The 27695-nt window shown below is 33.5% G+C and overlaps 5 protein-coding genes across 6 annotated transcripts; 4 read left to right on the forward strand and 1 right to left on the reverse strand.

Moving 5' to 3' along the window:
• Positions 1-326: 326 nt before the first annotated feature.
• LOC140821125 (uncharacterized) lies at positions 327-3659 on the forward strand. Its single transcript, XM_073181539.1, has 4 exons — positions 327-627; positions 1463-1566; positions 3113-3242; positions 3335-3659. Exons 1-4 carry the CDS (start codon positions 505-507, stop codon positions 3371-3373), a joined length of 396 nt encoding a protein of 131 aa, XP_073037640.1. The 5' UTR covers positions 327-504; the 3' UTR covers positions 3374-3659.
• An 828-nt stretch (positions 3660-4487) lies between these two features.
• On the reverse strand, positions 4488-6523 carry LOC140821130 (probable xyloglucan galactosyltransferase GT11). The gene is made up of 2 exons (XM_073181545.1): positions 5931-6523; positions 4488-5819 (listed from the first exon to the last, which is right to left on the reverse strand). The coding sequence occupies exons 1-2, from the start codon at positions 6406-6408 to the stop codon at positions 4618-4620; spliced, it is 1680 nt and encodes a 559-aa protein (XP_073037646.1). The 5' UTR covers positions 6409-6523; the 3' UTR covers positions 4488-4617.
• A 463-nt stretch (positions 6524-6986) lies between these two features.
• On the forward strand, positions 6987-9607 carry LOC140821128 (RHOMBOID-like protein 1). Of its 2 annotated transcripts, none has more exons than XM_073181542.1 (6): positions 6987-7416; positions 7820-7983; positions 8104-8267; positions 8471-8730; positions 8890-9007; positions 9155-9607. In XM_073181542.1, the coding sequence occupies exons 1-6, from the start codon at positions 7091-7093 to the stop codon at positions 9278-9280; spliced, it is 1158 nt and encodes a 385-aa protein (XP_073037643.1). In that variant the 5' UTR covers positions 6987-7090; the 3' UTR covers positions 9281-9607. The 2 variants fall into 2 exon arrangements, with proteins under 2 accessions (XP_073037643.1, XP_073037644.1); XM_073181543.1 differs by having other exon boundaries at positions 7203-7439.
• An 8602-nt stretch (positions 9608-18209) lies between these two features.
• LOC140821127 (uncharacterized) lies at positions 18210-21261 on the forward strand. The gene is made up of 4 exons (XM_073181541.1): positions 18210-18222; positions 18827-20335; positions 20415-20566; positions 20653-21261. The coding sequence occupies exons 1-4, from the start codon at positions 18210-18212 to the stop codon at positions 20974-20976; spliced, it is 1998 nt and encodes a 665-aa protein (XP_073037642.1). The 3' UTR covers positions 20977-21261.
• A 2756-nt stretch (positions 21262-24017) lies between these two features.
• On the forward strand, positions 24018-25536 carry LOC140821129 (expansin-A4-like). Its single transcript, XM_073181544.1, has 3 exons — positions 24018-24280; positions 24395-24713; positions 24919-25536. Exons 1-3 carry the CDS (start codon positions 24130-24132, stop codon positions 25226-25228), a joined length of 780 nt encoding a protein of 259 aa, XP_073037645.1. The 5' UTR covers positions 24018-24129; the 3' UTR covers positions 25229-25536.
• Positions 25537-27695: the final 2159 nt, after the last annotated feature.

Below are 27695 nucleotides of genomic sequence, written 5' to 3' on the forward strand. Positions count from 1 at the left end.
GTTAAATATATAGTTAATAAAAAAATTATAAAAGCTTATTTTAATAAATCATATCCTCAATATCTTAATAATTTTTTTCTTAGTCTTTATTTATACTTTTGACTTTTTAAATTATCATATCTCTCTTATCATAAAAATTTATAATAAAAAATAATTTTTAAAGTTTGAAATTTAATATAATATCTAATTTTTTCACAAAATAATTATTTTAATACCAATTTTTATATATGTAGAATCGCTTGCTAAAAGCCAGAGGGAATAATAGAATCCCAATTTTTGACAACTAATAAATAAATAAATCACAAACCTAAATTTGCTGAGATTGTTTCTCTAATTCCTTCGTTTCCAACTATATATGATTCACTGCGGCGTATTATTCCCCTTCTCAATTTTCAAGTTCACAAATCTGCTCTGGGGTTCGAATTCATCGAACAAGACTTTTTTTCCACATTGAGTTATTTTTGGGAGTTTACTGGATTTTAATTGTATCTGTTTACACCAAAGATGAAGCAAAGGCAATCGGCGAAATTAAATATTCAACAGGAATCGCAGCTTCTGCATCAGAACGATCACATATCGGCGTTTAACATAACGAAGCTGTTGGATCCCGATGCTTCTTGGGATAAGGTTTCATAATCTCTTCTTTTTCTTTCATATCTATTTATTGTTGTTGTTGTTTTCCTAGGCTTTATTGCGTACATTTTGTCAAACCCTGAACGGAAAAAAGTTACTTTTTGCCGTGATTCTTGATTTTTTTTTTCGGATAATTGTTGATATTTTAAGGTGAGAAATCCAGAAGACATGGATGATAAATTTTGTTGATCATGCTATTTAGAATTACATGTATTTACTCAAAGGAGGTACCTAGATTGAGATCGGTGATGGTACCTCGAAAATTTCTTGATCTGGATATTGAAGAATTAATTAGCACTTACTGCAAAACATGGTTTAACAAAATGTTACTATGTTGGCTAGGATGTGTGAGGTTGATTGTTGTGTTTAAGGTATTTAGGGAACTATAGTAATTAGTACAGAATAGTTTACTTCTTGAGTTCTTGGAAGAAAAATATCTATGTATTTCTTAAATTTAGAGTGACATTTTTTTTGGACTAGAATGGATTTGTTTTCTACATTGTTACAAAATGCACTTTACAGTAGAAAGGGAGAGGGAAACTTCAAACAGTGGAGGCGTTTTTCATCAATTTTTTGGCTTTTATAAACACACACAGTGAGAAATTACTGCATATTTCACATGTTGGAAATAATGAAGGCTGAGTATTCAAAGGTTATTGTGGGTTATACTGGTGACATTTGCATTGAAATTATGTTTCTGGAATAAACCGATAGCTTGAATATCCATATAATATTTATAAACAACTTTGACTGAGAAATTTAATATATTCCTATGTCCTTGAGGTGTTACCATCTAATTCAAAGTAACGTTATTAATTATCTGTCACAGGATCAACTGGCTGATGTTTTACATTGGATTAGACAAGCATTAGCCCTCATATTTGGATTGCTATGCGGTGCGATTCCCTTAGTTGGGGGCATCTGGTTTCTCCTGTAAGTTACTGCTCTTTAGCATTCTTTTTTTATTATTATTATAGTTGCTACTTTTGAATGCATGAAGCTTTTTTAGATTAAAAGTGTGGTGGATACATTTATGTTTTTGGAAGTGTGAAGCTCTTGTCATGTTAGACATATAATTATTGGCAGATGGTAATCTAATAAATTTATTGCACTTGTTTAACTTTGTGACAATTCCCATATTATTATTCTTTAGTCAATATTCTATTTCAGCGTTTCTTTAATACATGTTTCCGAGATGATTCTAATATGGGATCGAGACAAATTTACATTGTGGTACCGTTGCCTTGCGTCTGTTTATACTTGGGCTAACTTCTAAAAAAATGTAAAACAGTTGATCATATTGCCAACTAACTATAAATAACCTACAGAAAATTATTGACTCAACTACCTACATTTTTAATCATGATACAAGTAATATTTTATCATTGGCTAAGCCGCAAAGAACCCCAAAAAATAGAGTATAAAGACGCTACAGCCAAAAGGTGAAGAAAGGGGAATGGAACTTGCATGGTAGAAGCAGTGAAGAAAGCCCAAGATTGGGGAAAGAAGATGGTGATAATCGTGCCACTCAGAAGAAGACATCAAAACATAAATATAAAAATGGTGTCAGAAAGCTAGTTTACAACTCAATACTTGAGATTTCCAAGAAATCAAGTTGAGATGGAATGTTGATTGGACTCGTTGTATTCCCCTGAGTTCATTTTCATCTATAGTTATTTCAAATACATCTTTCCTAGAGGACATTAATGTAGGCTCTGGATATTTACTTCTAGTGACAAAAATAGAGGTCTCTTGAGTTATCTGTCAAAAATCATAAAACCATTCATGTTCTAATTGTGAAACATCAACGGTATAAAGCACCATACTTGTTTAATTAGAAGACTAAATATCAAAGTAATAAGATAAAATAAATCTGAGTTCCACTACATCATGCGTCAAATCTAGTCGACTTCCTTCTTACGTGTGTTGCTGCTTAAAATATTGTTTAATTGATATGTACCCTCTCACAGAGCATCCTGCATGGACACCTTTTTCTTTATTTATTTCCATCGTCATTGCCTACACGACAGTGGTCCTGCAAAAAGCAATAACATGACAAGACACTTCATAAAATCCCATGATAACAGTATCATAGCATAATGATTGAGCAGTGATTAAATTGTGTGTCTGGGACACTGAGTTCGTGCAAAGCCTTGCATAAATGAAACTGCTGTTGTTTAAGCATTTCTTTAGATGAGGACTTGGATGCTGAGTGTCAACTAGTAATTTGAGTTGTAGAATAATGAAATTTTAATGGTTTTATAATCATTTTGGGGACTCAACTATCTTGGACTATGGGAGTCCTCCACAGTATGCTACTTTTAAGATACCAATGCAATTAGTTACTATGGTCAAGGTTATATACTCCCAAAGTATTTTGCCAGGACTAACTCTACGTTAATGACTTGTTTTCATTCCATGTCTCTTTTGAAACAAAGAAAGTTGCCTGAGTTATTTATGCTGCTATTTTGATATCCAGGTTTGTGGCGTTATCCACTGGGATCATCTATGCATATTATGCTATTGTACTGAAAATTGACGAAGAGGAATTTGGCGGCCATGGAGCCCTTCTTCAGGAAGGGCTCTTTGCTTCCGTATCTCTGTTTCTGGTAGGTTTAGCATTTTCCTCATTACAAATGCTCATACTTAGATATGTTTAGTTCATACTTTGTCACAATCTAATCTTCTGATTATATCACAGCTAGCATGGATTTTAGTATACAGTTTGGCACACTTTTGATTGACTCTATTCATCCAAGACATGGATCGTAGCTCTGCTCTCGCTTCCACAAGATAGTAATAGGTCGATTAAAAGTTCATGTTGAACCACCATTTCATCTGAATAAACATATGCTTCATTTATTCTTTAAGGATCGTTATTAGCCTGAAAATGTAGGATAAACTAAGCTTCCATGTTAGTTGAACCTTTTTTTTTTCAATATTTTGGTTTTTTATTCTTGTTGTATCATTATTTTAAATATATATTTTCTAGCTACATTTATTTAATCAGCAGCAATTATCTTGAATGAGACCTATCATTTCCAGCACAATAAAGTAATTATATCTCTCTTGTTTATGGGTAATTATCCTGAATGACACATGCTTTACTTTTTATACGTCATTTTATCTTCACGTGAAGTACGTGTTACCTTTATGTACCTTAATAAAGTAAAATGTAACTCAAACGTGAAAGCATTATCATCTGTAAAATTTGTGAACAGTCACTCATCACAAGCACTTGTGCAGTTGTGTGTCAATTTCTCCTGAAAGAAATCAAAAGAAGAGAAAGAAATCCTAAAATTTAGAAAATTGCCTATAATAGGAGAATGAAAGAGCTATGGAAGACACTGTTGTAGTCGGCGGTGCCAGTAGACGGTTGACAAGCGTCGATGGTGTTGGAAGAGTTGAAAGGCAAGTTTTTTAGGTTTGGAGAGATTACTGGAGCGATGCGAATGAATGCTAGTGGAAAATTTAAAAATATTTAAGCTTTATAAGTGACCATTTTCATATTTCAGCTTCAAATTAGAGTCGGTCTCAACTTAGAGACCTAAATAAAAATTCGGTCTACAATTTGTGACTAGAATAAAAATCAAGCTACAAAAATATATTAAATTATAAGACGTGACGAAAATAAATTTAGCGACCAATATTAATAACAATTCTCTAATTTCGATTAAACATCTCCGTTCTTTTTGTTGTGAGTTATAAAAGGCTTTAACAAATTATCACTTTGATATATTTTTTCTAAACCACAATACCTCGATCACCGAGTAAAGTCAACAAATAACATTTGGAAAAGAATGTGCCTGTGATTTAAACATGCTCGTGCCCATCAATTAACACAGAACTTGAGCTAGAGTGTAAAATATGAATGATTCACTCAGATTTCCACTACATACAGCGACTCAAGAGATCTATGAAACTATAATCTGAAAATTATCTAAGAACTCATCATATGTATATTCCATCATCCAATCATATCAATCAAGTATACTGAAAGCTAATCCTAGTCCTATCAAAGAAATCATCCCATTCATGCTCTGCTGTTTTCCCGAAGGTGTAGTATTTCCAACTCTTTTCTTCATCAAAATCACTGGAATTTCTCCCTTCTTTCATATCTCTCCTCAAACCCTCCACTCTTTGAAGAACTCCTTTCACCGCTAGATCAAATGCATCTTCTACTGTCTCCAATCTCGACTTCGGATCAGCATAAGTAACCTTTGGGATCAGTTTAATCACCTCTTCTCTCATGGATAACACCTTGTTTTTTGGAATTCGAGATAGTAATCTCTCAATACTCACTTTCTTGTTCTTCACATCCTCTTGCGATATGAACACGGAATATTTCTTATAATTCCTAGGCAGATGCCACAGATATTGGACATAGGCTGAGCCCGGATGGAAAAAAACTGGTATACAGCCGGCAAGAATTGAATCAAAAGTTGATCGTCTGGTGAACGAGTCCCCTGGTGGCTGGAGGCAGAAAACGGAGCTTTGAAACAGCTTCATCACATTAGCTGGCTTTACACAATTCTCTTTTGAATCTATACATTCCAGCATCTTGCATTTGCGTTTAGCTGCATTGCATTGTTCCATGATTTCACCTCGGATGGAGCCCTTCATACTAGGACGTGTGCCACCGATAAAGCAAAATAAAGCCTTTTTCTTTTGCTTCCTCAACTTATTTTGCCATTGGAGAACCTGATCATCGTTTGAAGGATGAAAATATGTAGGATATGGTATTGCAAAATCGTTCTTGTTCCACGGACTCGACTCAATTGACAGCATCGTCATGTTTTGTGACTCGGGCAACAACATGAGCTTGTTCCCCCAACCCGAGTCCTCGTCCACTGCCCTTCGAAAATCCCATGTTATGCGCCCTGTAACCAAGAAATGGTCTCTCCCTCCCATTCTGTTCCATTCAGGTTTCTCTTTCAACCATTTGACCAATCCCATGGTATCATAATCCTTAACAGATGTGTTGTAGTGATCCCACAAGTATCTAGCAATATCCAACCCTGGATAATATGGGACAAAGACTCCAGCAGCCTTTGATGAGTCATTTGTTAAGCATTCATATTGCTTCATTCTGTTGTGGAATATAACCTCTAACGCGAATTGGTGTGTAGTATACCAACCGGAGCTCAAGAAAAGCCTCTGAGGGTTCCCGAGTCGTTGCCCAAGTCCTAGGTTGCCGAAATAAGGGCACATGTTAAACCATTTGTTCAATAACTTGCATTGATTTATCAGATCGTCATTGTATCGTGTAGGTAGATCGTGTACATAGATATATCTACCATTGCATGGTTTTGTTTTCCTCCCGTTTTCACCTCTGTCGTCGTCGTCGTCGTCAAATTCTTCCCCTTCTTGTGGTAACTGGGGTTCTAATTCTTTTTGTAGCTCTTCAAGATCTCGAATTTCATAATCTGTTTCTGTGTATGTTGAAACATTCATATCTCTTCCCGAAATGCCACTTGTGTCATTTCTTGATACAATGTTTCTCGGCGAATGATTCAAAGGTATCGTAACATTTTGATCATTAGAAACATTTTTTCTAAGGATGGAACTCGAATCTAAAGATTGGAGATGGTTTTCTTGATCGGGGGATACCAAAGAGAGCCCGGGGAGAGAAGACCAATCAAATTCATAAAGCAAAAAATACCAAAAAACAAACAAAAGAAAGAACACGAACCAAAATTTGTTGCGATGCCTTGCTGAAATGGGATTCTCCATTTTTTCTTCTTGATCCCTTTTCTTGGAGAATCGTCGTCTCATCAAAATATTTCAGGGTTCCTATTATTACAAATCATCAATTATAAAAAATTTAGCTATCGGTAAAATTAAAAAATTTGGTAGTTGATGGAAAGCTAGGTTTATAAGAATGGAATGGTAGATTTAAGTTCAAAAAAATGTTTCATATTTAGGATCCTTAAAGGCGAACAATATGCACATTTTTTTACCACTTTTCGCTTTCATTCTTTTTTGAGTTTTGGTGATAAAAAATTAGTGTTGATTAAATTAGACTAAATTTCGTTACATCATGTGTGTACGTATTGATGTTGTATCTATGTATATATAATTTAGTTTAATTTTGGTGGACGAAAAATATTATAATTTGGGAATAATTGTATCCTAAACTAGGCCAATTTTTACTCAAAATAAACGTGTAAACCAAGAAAATACAGACTATATATATATATATATATATATAGTTTGATTATGAGTTAAAAAAAACGTAACACACGTAAATCACAAATTCCATGCAACAATATGGTACAAACACACACATATCCTAAAATTAAACTTTTACAACTCCCTACGATTCACGAATCATTCATTCTCCATCTCTCAACCATTTTTCATGGCATCATATCCTATGGATCGAATTCCCTTCATTGGTATTTCTTTGATTTGATCGATATAATTCTTCATCACCACAGCTAATCTTCGCTCTGACATGGGGAGGACTCCGACCGACTCCACGCCAGATTCGGAGCTCGGGATCAAAGTCCAATCCCGCCAGACCGACTTTCATCCCAGGTTCCACCCCAAGATCCGCCCTCCACCACCTCTACCTCAGCAGCCTTATCCACCGCTCTTTAAGCACTGGTTCCCATGGCTGGTGCCCTCAATTGTTGTTGTCAACATTGTGTTGTTTGTGATGGCAATGTACATAAATGATTGCCCTGCTAACTCCGATAAGTGCATCGGTGCTGCCAACCTTGGCCGGTTCGCCTTCCAAAGCACCCAAGAAAACCCTTTGCTTGGCCCCTCTGCTGCTACGTATGCCAGCTTTATTTTCTTAGGTTACTTGCGCACGTTTCGATTTTGCAATTGATTATTCACGGGCATTGTTCGGAAACGATTAATTTTTTATCGTTTGGTGAAGGTATTCTTATGAATATGTACACCACAAAAACACAATATTAAGAAACGAATATATATGAGCGTGTGTGTCAACTTATGTTTTCATTTTTATTTCATAGGATCTCACAACCTCAATCTCATTTCCACCCAAAATATGTGTAATTTTTTTTTAAACAATATAAGTAATTTCACCCCTCAAATATTTAAGTTGTTTTCCTTTTCTAAATTAATTAATGGTTCAGCAAGTAAACGAACTCTCGTAACCTATATGGTTTTTGCGGGGAATTCTTGATTTTTGTGATTAAAAATTTGATTTCAGGCTTCAAAAAATGGGAGCATTGGATGTGAAGAAAGTGGTTGAAGAACACCAAGTGTGGAGGCTAGCATCATGCATGTGGTTGCATGCTGGGGTATTTCACGTTCTAGCAAATATGTTGAGTTTGTTGTTTGTTGGCATTCGGCTTGAGCAAGAATTTGGGTTTGGTAACTAATTCTTCTTGCATCATACATTTTCATAACTCACTATATATTATTGTTGGTATATATAATATATGTATATAATGTGAAGATGATATTATATATATTGTTGTATGGTGCATGCAGTGCGAATCGGTGTGTTGTACGTGATATCAGGAATCGGGGGGAGTCTGTTGTCGTCTTTGTTTGTTAGGACAACAATCTCAGTTGGTGCATCTGGAGCATTGTTTGGATTGCTTGGTGCTATGCTTTCTGAACTCCTTATCAATTGGACTATTTACGAGAACAAGGTTATAGGGGTCTCAATTAGCAAATGAGGCATTCTATAAAAGATGCAAGCATAACACGGATTTGAATCATCTGTTGTGTTCAAAATATAGCACTTGCGGCATAAAAACTGCACAACACTTGGTGATGTGTTTTCTACACAGCAGAGGATCCAAATCCGCATAACACTCCGTCCTCTGAAAAACTTGTAATATATTGTTTGCAGTTGGAAGCACTATTAACTCTTCTGCTCATCACGCTGATCAACCTGGCGGTCGGAATCCTCCCTCATGTAGACAACTTCGCTCACTTGGGAGGATTCGTTAGTGGGTTTTTGCTTGGATTTGTGCTTTTGATTCGGCCTCAGTTTGGACGGATCAGCCAAAAGAATGCTGTCTCTAACTATTTTGCATCTAAACCCAAATCCAAGTACAAGATTTATCAGTACATCCTCTTGGTTCTTTCATTGTTGCTACTCATATCTGGGTAAGCATGATCTATCGCGATCTCCTACATACCCAAATATGAAAACGATCGATTTATGCATAAATTTCTACCACGGTGATAGTTGTAAAAATAGTTGAATTTTAAATTATAGGCTATTCTCACCTTACACATATTGTTTATTCTAATTTTCTTGTGCAGGTTTAGTATTGGATTGGTATTGCTTCTTGGAGGGGTTGATGGAAATGAGTATTGTTCTTGGTGTCATTTCTTGAGCTGCGTCCCGACACCATTTTGGAATTGCGAAGCGCGATGTTCGGTTAGTGGTTTGATAAATAACTCAGATTGTTTTCATGAGTTTGATTTCAGCTACATTGCATCTACCATTTTAGATGGATCATTCAACTAAATCCCACGTTGAAAATTATTTTTTTCTGGCTAACTCATTTCACTAATATGCATGCAGTCGAGCCAAGAGGCCAATCAATTGTACCTAACGTGCATGCAGAACCACAGGAGCAAGTTCTACATGCTTGGTAATAACAACACCACCGCACAAATTCAGCAACTCTGTGTAGAACTCTGCCGATGACTTTATAGTTTATTTACACATTATCATTTTCTCGTTAAACCAAGTATAAATACTCGGTTCGATTGGCCCGTCGTCGTTCAACGTTACATTTAAAATTTTGTTAATCAATCATCTTATGAAACGTAAACATATATATGCTGATATACTCTATATATGTGTGTGTGTGATATCACAGTATTTTTTTTAGCCTGCTTTTCATTTTATTCTTTTTTTTTTTGACTTTATAGAGGTTAGTTAAAGTGGTTATGGGTAGTTGCTCTGCAATCAAATTAAAGTAGTCGCGTGTACAAAAAAGGTATCTGATTCAAATCTTTGATTTTGAATAAAGTTATAAAGAAAACTATACAGTAAAAAATTATATATATATATATATATATATATATAAAGTAAATTAATATATGGGTTGCTTAAAGTGGAAGACCAATTCTGGCAACAAGGAAAATTTTAATAGAAGAGAGTGCATGCTCCAAACAAAAAAGGTCCCATTTTTCCACACCCTAGAAATGACATAATTATTAGCTATGTACTCAATTTCAAGCCCCAAAAAAATTATTATCTTTGTTAGTCTAATTAATCTATTTCCGTCATTGACATTTAATTCTAGTTTGTTTTTAGTATTATTTGATTCACACTTTAATATACTTAATAAATATTATAAAATACTTTATATTAGCCCTACATTTCGAGTGTTTCCATTAATATGGAAAAGACTCGCGTGATATAATAATATTAAAAGAATTACTCATATGGTACGTAGACTAAATCTGGTCACATGTACTTGTATGAAACAATATTTTATGTCACCGCTTGGATTGTATATGAAACGATAAGGAATACATAATATAAGGATGAGAAATCAATATATTTTGATAAAATAATAATGTATGACACTAATCATCAGTAAAACTCGAATGAAACATGGAACAAAGCAAGAATGTGTAATATATATCATCCGCACCAGACGGTGACATATGTGGAAAATCATTTATGATGAGATCTCCAATTAAGACAATTATTGGGGGAAATACTGTTCTGAATAAGAGAAGGAAATTGGGAAAAGGAAAAAAATTAATTATTTAGATATAAAAGAGTAAAAAAAATAAAAACTTTATCTTTATTATTATTATTATTATTATTATTATTATTATTATTATTATTAAGACAGGCCACGTTAATTTTTGGGTGAAGACCCCTCCCTCTTTACATTGAATACATCGGTCAAACTTGCTTTAACTTAGTAGGAACATGTCATTGTCTATTTATTCCAAAACAGATACTTTGCTAATTTCTTCAGACATTTGCAACTAATCTGGGGAACAAATTTTGAATGATTTCACCATTCTCTGGAATTTTGGGTTGCAAATTTATTTATTACTTAAACTTTTTTGACAACTGAGCATACATTCTATATATATGACATCATTAGTTCAAGAAAGATATTTAAATTCTGATTTGATTTAGTCACAACAAATACAGATCGAATATCTACATTCAGAAAGATAAACGATGTAAACGTGTCTTGAAGTTCATTCGAAATATTCTCTCAACAAATTATACAGATTTCCCCTACATATTTTTTTTAAAAAAATTAATTATATATTTTGAGATGAGTTCTTATTAGAAGTTTGTTGTGCTGATACTCCAGAAAATTAGGGGGAAAGCACATGCTCTACAATGCATTGATGCACCAAAACAACGCAGTACTGTCCTTGGTGGGCCGTCTGTGTATATTCTTTTACAAATTAATACATGTGCCCGGACTAAATCTAGGATAAATCAAATTTAATTTCTATAAAGGAAACTCATAAATTTTGTGTGTTGGTTATGGTTGTTAAATGGAAAAATTGCCATCCGTTTGCGATTTTAGTGATTTTTTTCCTCATGAATGCTACTTACCGTCAGAATTATCATGGTGGGCCAGTGATATTTGTGATCATGTCAGCACTCTAATAAAAATAAAATAAAATAAAATTACAACAACAAAAAGAAGAAACTGAGATCAGACTAAGATTGAAATTTTGATTTTGTGGTTTAGCGCAAATTATGGAGAAGATGATATTGAACTCTTGATGAATAGGAGACAAGACTTGCATGGGTTCAAGCCTATTGAGGATCGTTCCATCCTACTTGTGGGGTACTGCTCCACATGATTTAGATGGTCCATATTTAGTCATATTTGTGATTTTTAAAAAAATAGTAGATCTCATGTAATTGTGGTTAAATCTAGATCCTGAATCTACACATGAGGACAATGTTCCCACATGTAGGGTGAAATATTCCACCTATTGATGACGCGTAAAACTAACTAGATGACTTGCACACTGAGTGGAGTCCATCGCTAACTGATAAAAGTTGTTATCATACATTCAAGATACGATTGTTAATTTAGCTTGCAATACTGTATCAATTTTTTCAGACATATATTCTATCTGAAACAATTATGAAAAATATTATTTTTTATTATAAAATAGACAGATTTAACTCGTCTCACATATAAAAATTCATGAAAAATAATCTCTTTCTAATAAAGTTAAAAGGTCTTATTAGTCATGTTTAATAGTTGAATGCATATGTGAACAAACGAAACGTTATTCTTTCGCAATGTGAAACTAACGCAATTCCGTAAGAAAAGTTGGCGTATCATTCAAACCAAGGTCTGAATTGAGGACCCACGTGCTCTTTAGTCTTCGGTTGCATGGTAAATATAGGGTAGATATATAAATAAATATAATTAGATTTCATAATAAAAACATATGTCTGTAATTAACTTAAAAGTCCATAACCCGTATACTTGTACCCTCCGCACCACACAAAAATATAGTTGAAAAATTAAAAGAGTAATTTAATAGAACAATGAAAAAAAGAGAATGAGAAACAACAAAGAACAGTAAAAAAAAATATACCTATATATAGGTTCTTGTATCATGCAAGATAATCAAAACGTGACGTTTCAACAGCTAAACATACGTATATAGGTAAAAACTTGTGTGAGACGATCTCACGGGTCGTATTTTGTGAGACAGATCTATTATTTTGGGTCATCTATGAAAAGTATTACTTTTTATTGTAAATATCGGTAGAGTTAACCCGTCTCACAAGTAAAGATTCGTGAGATCGTCTCATAAGAGACATACTCACGTGTATATAGGTTCTTGTTATGGTGTTATAAGTGTCATAGTTAAAAGAATAACCAAAACGTGACATCTGAAAAGTTAATTATTAGGATACGATAAGTGTTACAGTTAGAAGAATAATTAAAACGTGACGTTTGAACCGTTAAACCAGAATAAAATTGAATGAAAGAGTGTGAACGTTCATTATGTTCTAATTTGGCGACGCCATGTTATGTTAATTTTAGTTCCGGCAATTAAGCAAGTGATTGTGGCAAACAAGGATAAAGTGAAAAGTAGTTGGGAATTGTAGAAAACAACTAATACATTAAATATTGTGTATACCCAAAGTTATTGCCTGAATTTATACATAAGTTATTTAAAGTCAATAACGAGGATAATGTATTCCTACCATGAATTTTGGACATTTTGTTTTGGGTTAATTAAAAAAAATATGGTAATTTGTATACTTTAACGAGAGAGTGTGTTTTCGATGTCGAAATCCTTCATGATTGACTTTATAATTTTATTATATAGTTTTAGAAAATTTTAAAATATAGCTTTTTGAAAATTCCGAATTAGAGAAGCCTCGAGCTCGGAAAGAAAAGAGAATCTTAGCTATCTATCTATATGCATTGATTGATACAAAAGTAAATCTAATAATAATTTATGGAAACCTATTAAATTGGTAATTTAGTTGACATTAATTTCTCATGATATTTATATTTCAAATTCAAGATTCTATACATTAATTCAGGACTTGGCTTGTGCTTGAATTATTTCAGGGGGTTTTCTTAATTCTTATCTTCTACTATGTTTGTCGTGCTATGTTAATAGAGTAGATTTTTTGTGATACAGTCTCATTAATCTTTATATGTGAGACGGGTCAACACTATCGATATTCACAATAAAAAGTAATAATCTTAGCATAAAAGATAATAATTTTTCGTGGATGACTCAAATATGAGATCTGTCTCACAAAATACGACTCGTGAGACCGTCTAATACAAGTTTTTGCTCTATTAATATTGGTGAATTCTAGCTGACTAATATTACTCGGTATTTTGTACGAAAAAATGTAATTTTAGATAAGTAATTTGGTTCATTTCGGGTTTTCGTCTTCTTACTCGACAATGTTTGTTTCTCATATAAAATTTGGATTTCTTTTTGTTTTTTGGAATTGTTTTCTCTCGAAAGTAATAAATCTATCAATTATTGCTTATTTGACATTGTTATTTTTCTACATGACTCATATATATAACAAGAATAAAACATATATTATGCACATTAAAATTTATCTGAGCCAAAACAATGAGAAAAAACTAGCTATTTTCCTCACATTTTGGAAATATTTGGCGTCAATTTCCCCTTTGTTTTTGCTTATATTTATTTTAATGTGTGTAATGTATGTTTATTCTCGATATATGAGCTATGTAGGAGAACATTAGTGTCAAATAAACAATATTCGACGGTTTAGGGACTTTTGATTAAAAAAATGTATATCAAAACAAAAAAAATTCAAATTTGAAAGGAATATTTTATTTTTAAATATTCCTTAATAAATTACTTTCTTGTTGATAATATTGATATATTTAAAAATGAATTTTTGTCTTTCTAAACTAAGTAGATTTTCCTCGATTATTTGTTCTTACTCGATAATATTGTCATAATATTATTGATGATGATGTTAAGTTCTCTAGATATTTTATTATTATTCAAAAGAATTTTTTTCCCTATTGAAATTCGTTTTTTTCTAATTGTGTAGGACTCTACACAACGAATCAAATCCAGAGAAAATGTGAAATAAATAAGAGAAAATGACATAGATAGAGTTGTGCATAACTTTCGTTGTTGATTGTCTAGACGTACAGAAAAACAGAGAAGTAATATTTTCGTGATTAGCTCACACTGGTTTTGATGTGTTGCCATAAAGTGTTGAACACACTCGCCGACAATACTCACGCAGAGTGTTGGTCGAAAAGCTCTGCGTGACTCTGGGTTTTCAGCAATACAATCAGTGGATAAGTCGTTTTGTAAGGAAGATTGTTTTCCATAGTTTCACTAGTATTAGTTTTGTAAACTATTTACAATTTTCTAGTGAATATTCTTAAAACTTTATTTTGTGGTTAACTAATTTATTTCGCTGTATGTTGTGGATAGATGTTACAACACTTGCACACAACACCTAGAATCTGATACACACAATCTAATTAATTTACTTATTTTTTTGTTAAATAAATCAAATTTCAAAATTATTGGATGAAAATCGAATATTGACAAATTACAAAACTAAAACCCAAAACATATCAATTTATAAAACTAAAATTATAATTTTTTTCTATTTTATAGTGCCCGCCTAAACGTCCCACGATATTGCTACTTCCTAGAAAAATAGCTGAATTTATATAATACTTCAGTTTCAAAGCGATTCATTTATTTTTTTTCTCATGATAATTAGGAATATACAACTTGTCTAGACATTGAAGTGGGGTGATATTTCATTTGAAAACCATGCTGAAATTATAAGTCCCCTAGGCAGCAAACTTTGAGTTGAAGCAAAGTTAAATTTAATGTCAACATAAAAGTTTATTTGTACGACCAATGAGCGTTAATTTAAGTTACAGTCAAATCCATGCATATCACGAAATTTAATTCTTCAATTTGAAATTAGAGTTTGTATTAAATAGTCAAAGTCAAATTTATGTATATCAATAAGAAAAAAAAAAGGAAATGGAGAGTGGTGAAAGGGAATGGAACGAGGGAAAATGCACGGCAAAGAAACAAGAAAAACAAGATAAAATATGAAGTGACGGGACAGGCCGGGGCAGTTGCCTTTTTTAATATATATTTTTTTTTCAATTTTTCAGTATATTTGTATATTTTTACATAAAATATATATTAAAGATAATATGATTTTGCATCCACCTAATTTTTTAAAATTTTATAGCTTAATTTCTAGTGATTTTCAGGCTGCGATATGAATGTGAGACATATCATATATATATCGCACATTTATTATGTTAGCATCGATGATATGCGATGATGTGACACTCAGCTATTGAAAGTATAATTTTTCTATGTTTCATCGTATCCATTATGTGAGTGTCACATCATCGATGTTCACATAAGTGTTCACAGTGAGTGTGCAATATATTAGATTTATATTATATATACTGGATTTCTTATTTCCACTTCTAGCATTAATATTATTTACAATAATATTCCATCTAAATAGATTCCATATATACTGTTCCATGGCTACATATTATTCAAGGTTAGGTTAAAAAAAAAAATCCGTGATTTAAATCTATTAAAAAACCATATAAATAATATTACTTTAGAGGATAGATGTCAACTGTTTTCTCTGTTATTTTTTTGTACCATATTCCTTTGATGTTTCCTATTATTATAATTTGATTAAGATATAATTGACTCGTAATTCGACAAATTTCGGGGTTGACCATGATCAGCTATTAATAACTTAAAATGAAAAATTTGTGTGACACGGTCTCACGGATTGTATTTTTTGAGACTCCGTGAAAAAAATATTATTTTTATGCTAGAAGTATTACTTTTTATTGTGAATATCGGTAGGGTTGATCCGTCTTACAGATAAATATTCGTGAAACCGTCTAACAAGAGACATACTCATAACTTAATCATATACCGATTTTAAATTTTTTTGGATTAATCTAATTTAAGATTGACCATGGTAATGACCAATACTGTGACCATGATAAAAGATTCAACAAAAAAATTATATGTAATATTTAGGAATTGAAAAAATTATAAAGTATTTATATGGTAGCGACCTAATGCGTAGTAACAAAAATATGAAAATAAAAATGAAAATCGGTATTTAAAAAAAAAAAAACTAAGTTTAAAATAGTGAAGACAATAAGTTAAAAGGTAAATGAAATTTCAAGCTGCTTAATGCAGGTTGAAGTTAAAACTAAGATAATATTGTAAAGATAAATAATCTAATATAATAAGAAAAAAAATAAAAAAAAAATGAGAGTTAATATTATGTTTGTTTTGGTTGATAAATAATAATTTTTTTGGATTGACATACTAAATTTGATATAAGATGATAAATTACAATTTTGTCTTTTAATAAATAATAAAATATTAATAATAAAATTTATTGAGAATAATATTATAATTTAAATGTAATAATTTGGTTGGTGTAAGATAAATAACTAATGATTATTTGATTGATATAAGATAAATAACTACTATATGGATAACTAATATACCAAATAAACATGAGATTAAATAAGATAAATTATCATAATACCTTCAACCGATACATTGGAGTATTATTCAAATTATTCATCTCTATTTTCTCACAAATAAAAAACATTATTGACGTCAAGCGTGAGAGAATGCTAGACGTTTGGTATGTTCTCCTGCAATTAGGAGAAAGGAATGAATATATTTAACAATAGACATGACATTTACTTAACGAAAATCAATAAAATACATATATATTGATAAATTTTTATTTTTAGAAGTTTAATTGAGGTACGAGTAAAATCTTCAATTATGACAGTTTAATATATGATGATTTTCTTAGAAACCAAAAAAAAAAGAAGATAAATTGATTTTACATGCACAAAAATGGTACGCACATGGGGGAGTTGAAAATTAGAAGATTTCATTTAATGATGTGACAAGAGCATCTCCAAGACATTCTTTACTTTTTCTACGTAGTAAACTGTGATTCCCTTCGGGTAAAACAACTTCATGCCCCAAGTTTGTGTTTTATATATTAACATACAAATTTCATATGTATATATAGTATGTATATTTTTTAAAAACTTATTTAAACAACGTTGGGGTAATGCCCATTTTCGTCCTTTTCGTTACCCGCTTTTCCCATTTCAGTCCTTCATGATTGTTGACTGATTAATTAATCCTTAATGTTTTTAAAATACGCCCGAATTGGTCCCTGCCGTTGCCCCGACGTTAAGATTAACGTTGACTCGCATCACGTGCTACTCACATGCCGATTTCTTCATTAACTTTGACTCATATCACGTTGACTCCTTCACCTTTTACTCCCCAACTGTACAAGAACCCTAATCCCCAAACTAGACGTATGAAGTAAAGGGAAAGGCGAACACGAAGAAAGGGAAGGGTGAACTCGAAGAAACACCCCCGAGTTGGTTTTTGAAATTACTGTTTGGTAATGGCTAAAAGAAGTATAATGTCTCTTGAATTCACCCCGAATTATGGTAATGTTTCTCTTATTCTGTTCGACTACCGTTGACAGATAAAATTTTTGAGATTTATCACATTTACTTATGTTTGCTCTTGTGCATTTTAGGCTGGATGCGAGAACCCACTCTTGTTACAATTAAGTTGTACTACAATGGTTCTATGGACAGCAAGCGCAAGAGGAAAACGTACAACGGTGGTAATACTGATGTAGTGCCCAAATTCAGTACACGTATAACCCATGCATTCATTTAATTATTAAATCATTTAATTAGTTTAAATGAGTTTTATCCATGCATAATTTATGAAAGCTCATTATTTTAAATTATTCATGTCTATGTTGATGCACGTTAAAACGTTTGTCGAGTTTCATGTTTCAGGCGATTATTCGAAGCAGGATTGAGGAACAGACCCGGTGACGATTTTGGCAATTTAAAACGTGGTATTCTATTTTAAGTTGAGTTGGGGGCATTTTAAATAATTTATGGAGTTTTAGCATTTTTAAGCCTAAATTATTTATTTGGTAATTTTAAGACTTTAAAACTTTTAAAAGTTTAGCAAGTGTGCACTTTAATTTAATTAGGGGACCTTATTTAAAGATGAGTGGGAATAGTATTTTTAATTGAATTGTTATTTGAGTCAACCTTTTTATTAGCACCTTGGTTAGTAAGGTTAATTATTAATTAGCAAAAGTTAGTCTCATAATATTTTAAAACACACGCTACACACACAAATTACACACGTTTACACACACCTGTAGCGCTCAAAACACACACACAAGTCTCAATTCAAGTTTTATTATTTTGAGAGAAAGAAAAACTAGGGTTCTATACTCTTATAGCAGCCGCCCCTCCCCTAGGCTTTTCCAGCAAGATTTCGGTGAATTTGATTGCAAGAAAACGGTGCCACGTTCGTCACCGATCTAGCCTCGCTCCATCTCCGCTTCGGTGTCGTCGCTACGGTATTTTAAATATCAAAAAGGCACGTATATTCTGTTCTTGCTGTGTCGATCAAGTCATATATCGAATTGCGTTGTTTTTATGCGTAAAAGTTATGTATGATGATAGTAGTTTGAGCGGATCATGGATCGGATCAATCTCGAAGGAAAATTTTTAGATCTAAAACTCGTTTTTACTGTTCATGTCAAAACTGCGATTTTTCTGTTCATATTTTGGGAAAACTTTTGTGAGTAAATTGAAATCAAATCCTAAGTTAGGTACCAGAGAGTTCCGAGAAGAGGTTAAATCTACTTTGAATGTCTCCGTCACATATAAACAAGCTTATTTGGGTCGGAAGAAGGCATTAAAGCTAGTTGATGGCAGCATAGCGGAGCAATTTAGCCAAATAAGAAATTACTGTGCTGAATTGAGAAGGTCCGACGAAGGTGCATCTGTGATTCTGAAACTGACTGATGGAGATGATGCGCCAAGATTTCAGAGGCTGTATGTGTGCTTCTCGGCCTGTAAACAAGGTTTTAAGGAGTCTTGTAGACCTGTGGTTGGAGTGGATGGATGTTTTTTGAAAACCAATATTGGTGGGCAGTTGTTGACAGCAGTTGGCCTAGATCCAAATAACAACATTTTTCCAATTGCTTATGCATTGGTGGAAGGAGAGACAAAGGATAGTTGGATGTGGTTTCTGCAGTTGTTGAATAACGACATTGGCTTTGAGAATGAAGATGGTTGGACCTTCATGTCTGATAAGCAAAAAGGCTTGATTCCTGCCTTTGAGAATTTGTTTCCGAATGCCGAAAACAGATTTTGTGTTAGGCATCTGTACACTAACATGAAAAACGATGGTTTCAGAGGTGTGGGAATTAAAAATGCCCTTTGGGCTGCGGCTAGGGCAACAAGAGTTGAAGAGTTCAAAAGGCGGATGGAAGACTTGAAGAAGATAAATTCTGATGCGTATATCTGGTTGAGCAAAAAACCGGAACAACATTGGTCCAAGGCATACTTCAGCACGATTCCAAAATGTGATGTACTTCTGAACAACATGTGTGAGTGTTTCAACAGCATGATTTTAGATGCAAGAGAAAAACCAATCATTTCAATGTTCGAAACATTAAGAAATTTGTTAATGGTGAGGTTTCAAACGAACAGAGCGAAGGCCCTGAAATGGGTTGGTGTGATGTGTCCAAAAATTAGAGTTGTGTTGGCAAAGAATAGCAAGGAAGCAGCTGCGTTTAGTCCTTTGATGGCTGACGAGACACATTTTCAGATCACAGGATTACACCAGCAGCACTCTGTTGACCTGTGTAAGATGACTTGCAGTTGTAGGAAATGGGATTTGACTGGAATTCCGTGTGCACATGCTGTTTGTGCGATTTGGTGTAAGCAAGAAAACCCCGAGGCTTACGTGCATCGTTTTTACAGTGTATTGAAATACAAGCAGTGTTACTCGCGCTCCATCATGCCCATTAATGGAACAGCCTTGTGGCCTGAATGCCAGTTAACTCCTCCATTACCACCAATGTACAAAGAGAAAGTTGGTAGGCCAGCTAAGTTGAGAAGGCGACAACCTGATGAAGTTCCTGCTTCAAGACAATCAAAGTTGAAACGTGTGAAACGAAACAACAAGTGTCGGACATGTGGTGGGTTTGGACACAATCAAAGGAGTTGCAACATTACTAAAGCAAGTGGTTTAGATAACCCATCACAAGAAAACAATGACATGGACAGCGGTCCCATTCAAACACCGCAAAATTTCTCTGAAATGGATATAGGTGATGTACTGGAGTTACTTTTACGATATTGAAGTTACGTATTTTAATTTTTATCTAAATAATATTGAGCATTTCATAGGTGACATTGAATCTGCACCACAACCATGCACTGAAGCCGAATTTGTTGCGACTGGACAAGGCAACACAACGTCAGATGAAAGCGAAAGATTCATTTCGAATGCAGCTGTTGAACGTGCTGAAGCAGCATTCAATAAAAGGAAAAAATTACAGGTTATAAAACACTTGTTGTGTATTTATGTTTAGTGTAAGTGCAAATAATTAATGTACAATTTTTGGATTTAAATGTTTGTTTTCAGGTAGTACGACAACAAGCAAGTGGCGTAACAATTACTGGCAGCTCTAACAGAATCTCATCAGTTCATGTAAGTGCGAATAGACCTGTTAATATTATTTTTGTGAGTTGGATATGTTTGAGTGTAATTAGTCTTTTTCAAGTCGATAAAGTACTCAACAAACAAACACATGTTATTGTGAAAGGCGGAAGGAACTTCGTAACTGTGTCTAGTTTGAGAGCTTCATTGGATGATCAAAGGAAAAAAGCACCGACAGAATCAAATGTGTCTCGTTCAATTAAAGATGCTGCAAAGGAAAAGGGTACTGGATCTTCCTCAAAATGTTGAAAGCACTGGATCTTCATCAAAATCTTGGATGGTTTTGGAGCTAGTGGTTGATGACATATTATGTTGTTTTGTTGGATTGGGTTGGTTGTGGAAGTAGGCGTTGTGGACAAGTTATTTGTTTTTTGTTGGTTTGTAATGGTTGTGGAAGTAGTTGTATTGGACAAGTTATTTGTTTTTTGTTGGATTGTAATGGTTGTGGAAGTAAATGTTATGGACATGCTATTTGTTTTCTTGTGAATGAAGAAGTCTTGTTTAGTCATTCACTCACTGACATAAATTAGTATGTGTGTGCTGGAGACATATCAGAAATGAAACAAATAATGCTGGAGAAAAAACAGAAGATGGTGCAAAACAATTGCATACACATTGTTGCAAACTCAGTTCCAAACACAAGATGAAGACTCATACACTGCTGGTACTCAAGCCATTGTTGAAGACAGATTGTTGCATTGTTCATTCAAATCCCATAATACATAAAACAAACTTCAGTGTTTACACAAGAGCAAGATAATCGAAAATTAGACAAACACAAGCATCACTAGCTGTGCCTCACTAGCTGCGCCACCACCATAACCAACAACTCTACTTATCTTCATTAAGGTGTAGTGACTGTAGTATTTCTTTTAGCTCTTTCGACAACTCTTCCATTTTAAGTGCATTTTTTCGATTCTCACGTTCTAATTCCATTTGAGCCTCCACTACTTGGGCTATTCTTTCGTAGTCTCTCGGTTTTCCGCTCGAACTTGCGTCACTTGAAATTGAACATTTTGCGTCATCATATTCAGATTTAGAAGTAGCAGCTCCACCCGATTGTTTTTTCATGTACTCATCAAACGATTTCAGTGCCTCTTCTCTACTCCAATAAGATTTGTTAGAAGCTCCGCTGTATTTATTCACCTGAAGTTGAGCCTCCTCCCAATTCTCGTACACGCCGGGTTTTCGTCCGACAAATACAACATATGTTTTCCTCTACATTAAATAAGAAATTTCATAAAGTTAACATGACAATCACGTAAGCAAATTAAAGAGAAATTTACACAATTTAATTTCGAAAATGTTAACATGACAATCACTGTATTAATTTCGAAAATGTTAACATACAGGGCATACATTCATAATCCATTTCAGAATTACATAAAGGTTCGACATTCCCTTTCCTTCCAGCGTTTAGTAATCGAGAAGAAACAACAAAATCATGGAAAATAATTAGAAGCCTTTACCATGGCAGATGTTGTAATGGAATCAACGAATCTGGAATTGCTACATTTTCTTCGAGTTCGACATTCCCTTTCCTACCGGCGTTTGATTTGGGGATTAGGGTTCTTGAACAGGTGGGGGAGTAATTTTCAGAAGAAATACTCGACTTACTGCCTTCATAAAGAAATCGGCATGTGAGTAGCACGTGATGCGAGTCAACATTAATCTTAACGTCGGGGCAACGGCAGGGACCAATTCGGGCGTATTTTAAAAACATTAAGGATTAATTAATCAGTCAACAATCATGAAGGACTGAAATGGGAAAAGCGGGTAACGAAAAGGACGAAAATGGGCATTATCCCAAACAACGTTAGTTAGTTGAGAAGATCAACCGTGAGAACGTATCGTGGTTTTATATTTGTGAAATAAGTCGACTTGATATATGTTTATCGAAAGAATTTACATAAAAAATAATTTATTTTTTTAATTGGGTCGATTTAGAGATCCGTGAATCCCAAGACTGGAATAGAAAAAAACTGCTTATTTTCTTTCATTCAAACAAAGGAGATATTGCTAGAAATGAGTGAACATTAAAAACACGACGACGCAGGAATATGAGGCAAAAACTTGTGTGCGACGGTCTCACGGGTCGTATTTGTGAGACGAATCTCTTATTTGGGTCACCTATGAAAAAGTATTAATTTTGGCAAAAACTTGTGTGAGACTGTCTCACGGGTTGTATTTGTGAGACAAATATCTTATTTGGGTCATCCATGAAAAAATATTATTTTTTATGCTAAAAGTATTACTTTTTATTGTGAATATGAATAGAGTTGACTCATCTCATAGATTAGGATCTATTAGACGAGTCTCACATGATATCCACTCTATATATATTTATGCTAAAAGATTATGTTTAATATATATAAATACTATCATTGAAATTCACAATTTTTCAAAACAAAAATTATGGATTGAATTTATGTTACATAATATTAGACCATTATTACTCTAGGCGTAACATACAATCAGACTAGTAGGTCTCTTACGAGATGTTTTTATTTGTGAGACTGATCAACTTTGATATTATTTATAAGATAATTTGTTTAACATAAAAATTAATTTTTTTATACATGACTCAAATAAAATATATGTATCACAAAATTGACTCATAAAACGATTATTATTGCGAAATCAGATGCTTGTGTGATATTATCTAAGTGGGTTATGTCTAAATAGTTATAAATTTAAGAATCATTGCCACATGTTGCGCCTAAACTTCCGTTGGACGTAAAGACTACCAATATCCATTCCCATTTCTCCTTCAACATCTAATCATTAATTTGTACGGTCCATGTAGATGCTGATCCAGCCTATAAACTTTACTTATTTGTTTATTTTTTAATATAATTTTTAAAAATAAATTAAGACATTCTAAGCCATAACTAACAAAGGTTAAACGTCTTTGGTCAACTAATTATTGTATAATATAGAATAGTTTAATTTCACAACTGGAACCCACTGAAACTGAAATACCATTGGATATGATTTCCACGTACTGTTATTTTCTGGCAAAACAAAAATCAAATTTTGATTGTGAATATAATTTAATATTCACTTATATTATTTTAAATGTTTTTAATGATTTATGTTTAATTAAATATTTAGGTAATATTATTAATTTAAATTGTGTTGTATTACTTGAATAAACATTTTATTTGACAAATTTTGACTGTAGAAATTTACTAAAGAAATGTGGCTGTACAAAAGAGAACAGAAATGATGGTTAAATTACAGTAACTGCCACTGGCACACACTCTTGGTAAATAAATACTCCCCCTTCTCCTCTGGCTCCCTGCCATTCATCTCTCATCCCCGTTTTCTTTTCTCAAACCGTATCTCTCTTCCTTTTCAACTACCGAAACCGCGTTTCTCTGCCATCGACTGAGAGAGGAGATGGCATTGGTCGTCGTGTTCATGGCCTGCATTGTTTCTATGATTTCAGTTATTCCGTCGGAAGCCAGGATCCCCGGCGTTTACGGCGGCGGAGGATGGCAAGGAGCGCACGCCACGTTCTACGGCGGCAGTGATGCCTCCGGGACTATGGGTACGTGACGGCATTAACTTCAAAGCACTTGAAACGAGCATTTGTCACACTTTGTTTCGTTTTACGGCTTATATTTATGTATGTTGTACGTTCTGACTGCGTTTTTGGTGGCAGGTGGGGCTTGTGGGTATGGGAATTTATACAGTCAGGGTTACGGGGTGAACACGGCGGCGCTGAGCACGGCGCTGTTCAACAACGGGTTCAGCTGCGGGGCGTGTTTCGAGCTCAAGTGCGCCAATGAGAAGCAGTGGTGTCACGGGGGAAGCCCGTCCATTTTCGTGACGGCGACGAATTTCTGCCCTCCCAACTATGCTCTGCCCAACGACAATGGCGGGTGGTGCAACCCCCCGAGGACCCATTTCGACCTCGCCATGCCAATGTTCTTGAAGATCGCGGAATATCGCGCCGGAATCGTGCCTGTCAATTATCGCAGGTAAATTAATTTTTATTTTACAATTACGTTATATAAAAGTAAATAATATTAATTTAGGACCTTAAAAACCTAGTAAATGCAGGTGTCACATGATAATGATTTCGAAACAGAATAGATAAATGTACAGTCACCGTTTTAAGATCTGGCCCGAGGTGGAACCAATTCTCTCATCCAATTGTTAATGTTATTTCGTTGTTGGGTGCAGGGTGCCGTGTAGGAAGCAAGGAGGCATCAGATTCACCATCAACGGTCACCGTTACTTCAACCTGATCCTGATCACCAACGTGGCGGGCGCAGGGGACATCGTGAGGGTGAGCGTGAAAGGGACGAGGAGCGGGTGGATGAGCATGAGCCGCAACTGGGGCCAAAACTGGCAATCCAACTCTATTCTGGTTGGTCAGGCACTCTCCTTCAGGGTCACAAGCAGTGACCGCCGCACCTCCACCTCGTGGAACATCGTCCCCGCCCATTGGCAGTTCGGTCAAACCTTCGTGGGAAAGAATTTCAGAGTCTGAATCCCGCCTTGATTGACGCCAATCACCTTTTTTTTTTTGGGTTTTCTCTTTCTTTTAGTTGTGGTATCGGGATTGCGATATAGTGGAGAAAGACTTTTGGACTTTAACCTCTACTCTAGTCTTTATTATTATATAATATATTTTTACGAAAGAATGCTGAAGCGGCTGCAGAAATGTTGTGGCCCGCGATAACTCTTTTTTAATGCAATATTTATATATTTTTGTATTTATTTCTTTTGTTGGTTATTTGTTTGTTTCCCTCCATTAGATTTTGTATTATAAAATATAAACGATGCCACTTTATGTTTGTGATACTTGTTGTTTCCATCATCTTCTTGTTCAAGGAAAGTAAAGATTTATTGTCGAGATATGTTTGGTCTATGCTTACTCGTGCACATTTTTGACATCTCTCGATTAATCTTTTAGTTTTGAATAAAAGATCTCTAACTTATGAGTGTGTTTTATGTGAGATCGTCTCACGGATCTGTGAGACGGATCAATCTTATTTATATTCACAATAAAAAGTAACACTCTTAGCATAAAAAACAATATTTTTTAATGGATAACTCAAATAAGATATACGTCTCACAAATACGACCCGTGATATTGCTCTGACTTATATTAATAAAAGAGAGTTTATCCATGGTAAACATTTTAAGAAAAAAAGTAAAGATTTATACAATAGTCTTTTCTTTTTTTTATAAAGTAAAGATTTATAAAATCTTTTTAACAGTGAATGTCAAAGCTTTCTTTACCAAATTGGCTTATCTTCATCGAATGGTCACCGAGTCACACGACAAAACAACATAAAGTTTTCTCGAGGAAACAACCAAAATGACATCCCTAGAAAAATTAATTGTGAGAATCGGGAAGGAATTTGCATGGGATACTCATTAACATTGGATTCCGATTAGTCGAAAATGTGAAAAGTAGAATATGCTTGTGCGTGAATGTATAGTTGAATTTTGTTTTCCGGCCTCTCGGAGGTATGTTCCTAAGATGAATAAATGCAAATAATTTGGTCTTGTTTTTGGAGAAAGAGAAAATCATTGCGAATGGACTCCCTCTGTGTTTTGTTTTTTAAAATAAAAAACACACAATATAAAAGGTTGTTAATATAAAAGACTCAAAGTTTGATAGTAAGTATATAGTATTGAACAACATGAAAAATCATGTGGCTAATACTGTATTATTGGATGAGGACAGTGTTATTTACACTCCAAAAAGTGTTAGCACCCCCACATTACATAATTAATTTAAAATTAGACAAAATTGTCCTTATAATATTTTTCCTTATATAAAAAATTTGGATTTACCTTAAAAAACTCAGATACAATATTTAATATGTCAAAATGTAAAATTTTAATATTTTAAACAGTTAACGAAACGAAATAGGGCATTTCTAGCTCTAGTTTCGGATGAGCTTCTCCTAGTTATGTCTTGTAATAGAATAGGACTTCACAATATTATTATATATAAATAAAAACATTAAATAACAAAACTATTTTATTTTGATCTTCAGTTTTAACATTATTTATATGTTATTCTATTAGGATCAATTGCTTATTACTAGGCCAAAAGTTATATATGTTAGCAATACGCAACTTTATTTCTATATATTTGTGGTATCACAAATTGCGCATACTTTGATGTTGATAGGTCGGAATGTTAGGCACATGAATCTGAAGAGGGATGTGTCTATCTGTTGATGCTATCTCATATCTCTTAGAGATCAGTTTTATCATTTCTTTACCGTCGACCATGTCTCCAGCAGAGACAATATTACCTGTTTAAAATATGACGTCACTCTTTATGGTTTGTTCATGTAGCCAACCAGATCAAGCGACACAATGTTAGCAACTCGACGCTCCAGAACTTCCTAAGAAGTCACCATCTCAGTACTATTACCACTCATACTTGATTAACCTACATATTTCAAGTTTTAATATGGATATACAAATATTGATCAGTTTTTTCACAATATATATATATATATATAAGCAGAGTTTTTTTACCAAAAATATTAATTTCCCATCAAAATGTCAATTCTAAAAAAAGAAAGATGCATCATGAATATTGAAATATGTGTACTACAAGAAATGATAACTTCAATTATTGGTTGCATTGATTATATCAATTCATTTAGTTCAAATTTGAATTTAATTTATTTTCATATTAATTCAAATATAATTTATGTATTAAATGATTTTTTTTATTTAAATTGAAACTAATAACTATTGAAAACATAAACTATATCAAGCATCATGTCATTGCCATAAGATAACACAATCTAAAATTTTCATATATGATAGTGATTATTAGCCAAAAAAATAATCGAGATGCGTTGTATTTAAAAAAGTTTTTTAAAATTTAGCGAAAAAATAGTTTTTATAATTATTTTATTTTTTTCAATTTAAATGTCTATTAATTTTTCATTAATTTTTAATAATATCATCTCGTGGATCAC

This window comes from Primulina eburnea, unplaced genomic scaffold (assembly GCF_022965805.1).
Source record: "Primulina eburnea isolate SZY01 unplaced genomic scaffold, ASM2296580v1 ctg429_ERROPOS400000, whole genome shotgun sequence".
Lineage (NCBI taxonomy): Eukaryota > Viridiplantae > Streptophyta > Magnoliopsida > Lamiales > Gesneriaceae > Primulina > Primulina eburnea.

Bases quoted from the DNA above. Each gene is read 5' to 3' on its own strand.
- LOC140821130 (XM_073181545.1), bottom strand. From the start codon at position 6,408: ATGAGACGACGATTCTCCAAGAAAAGGGATCAAGAAGAAAAAATGGAG. The intron at 5,820-5,930 runs GTAGATATATCT...TCGGCAACCTAG, and splicing joins GAAAACAAAACCATGCAATG to GACTTGGGCAACGACTCGGG.
- LOC140821125 (XM_073181539.1), top strand. From the start codon at position 505: ATGAAGCAAAGGCAATCGGCGAAATTAAATATTCAACAGGAATCGCAG. The intron at 628-1,462 runs GTTTCATAATCT...TATCTGTCACAG, and splicing joins CCGATGCTTCTTGGGATAAG to GATCAACTGGCTGATGTTTT. The intron at 1,567-3,112 runs GTAAGTTACTGC...TTTGATATCCAG, and splicing joins GGGGGCATCTGGTTTCTCCT to GTTTGTGGCGTTATCCACTG.
- LOC140821128 (XM_073181542.1), top strand. From the start codon at position 7,091: ATGGGGAGGACTCCGACCGACTCCACGCCAGATTCGGAGCTCGGGATC. The intron at 7,417-7,819 runs GTATGCCAGCTT...ATTTGATTTCAG, and splicing joins CTTGGCCCCTCTGCTGCTAC to GCTTCAAAAAATGGGAGCAT. The intron at 9,008-9,154 runs GTTAGTGGTTTG...ATATGCATGCAG, and splicing joins ATTGCGAAGCGCGATGTTCG to TCGAGCCAAGAGGCCAATCA.
- LOC140821127 (XM_073181541.1), top strand. The intron at 20,336-20,414 runs GTGATGTACTGG...AGCATTTCATAG, and splicing joins TTTCTCTGAAATGGATATAG to GTGACATTGAATCTGCACCA. The intron at 20,567-20,652 runs GTTATAAAACAC...GTTTGTTTTCAG, and splicing joins ATAAAAGGAAAAAATTACAG to GTAGTACGACAACAAGCAAG.
- LOC140821129 (XM_073181544.1), top strand. From the start codon at position 24,130: ATGGCATTGGTCGTCGTGTTCATGGCCTGCATTGTTTCTATGATTTCA. The intron at 24,281-24,394 runs GTACGTGACGGC...TTTTGGTGGCAG, and splicing joins TGATGCCTCCGGGACTATGG to GTGGGGCTTGTGGGTATGGG. The intron at 24,714-24,918 runs GTAAATTAATTT...TGTTGGGTGCAG, and splicing joins GTGCCTGTCAATTATCGCAG to GGTGCCGTGTAGGAAGCAAG.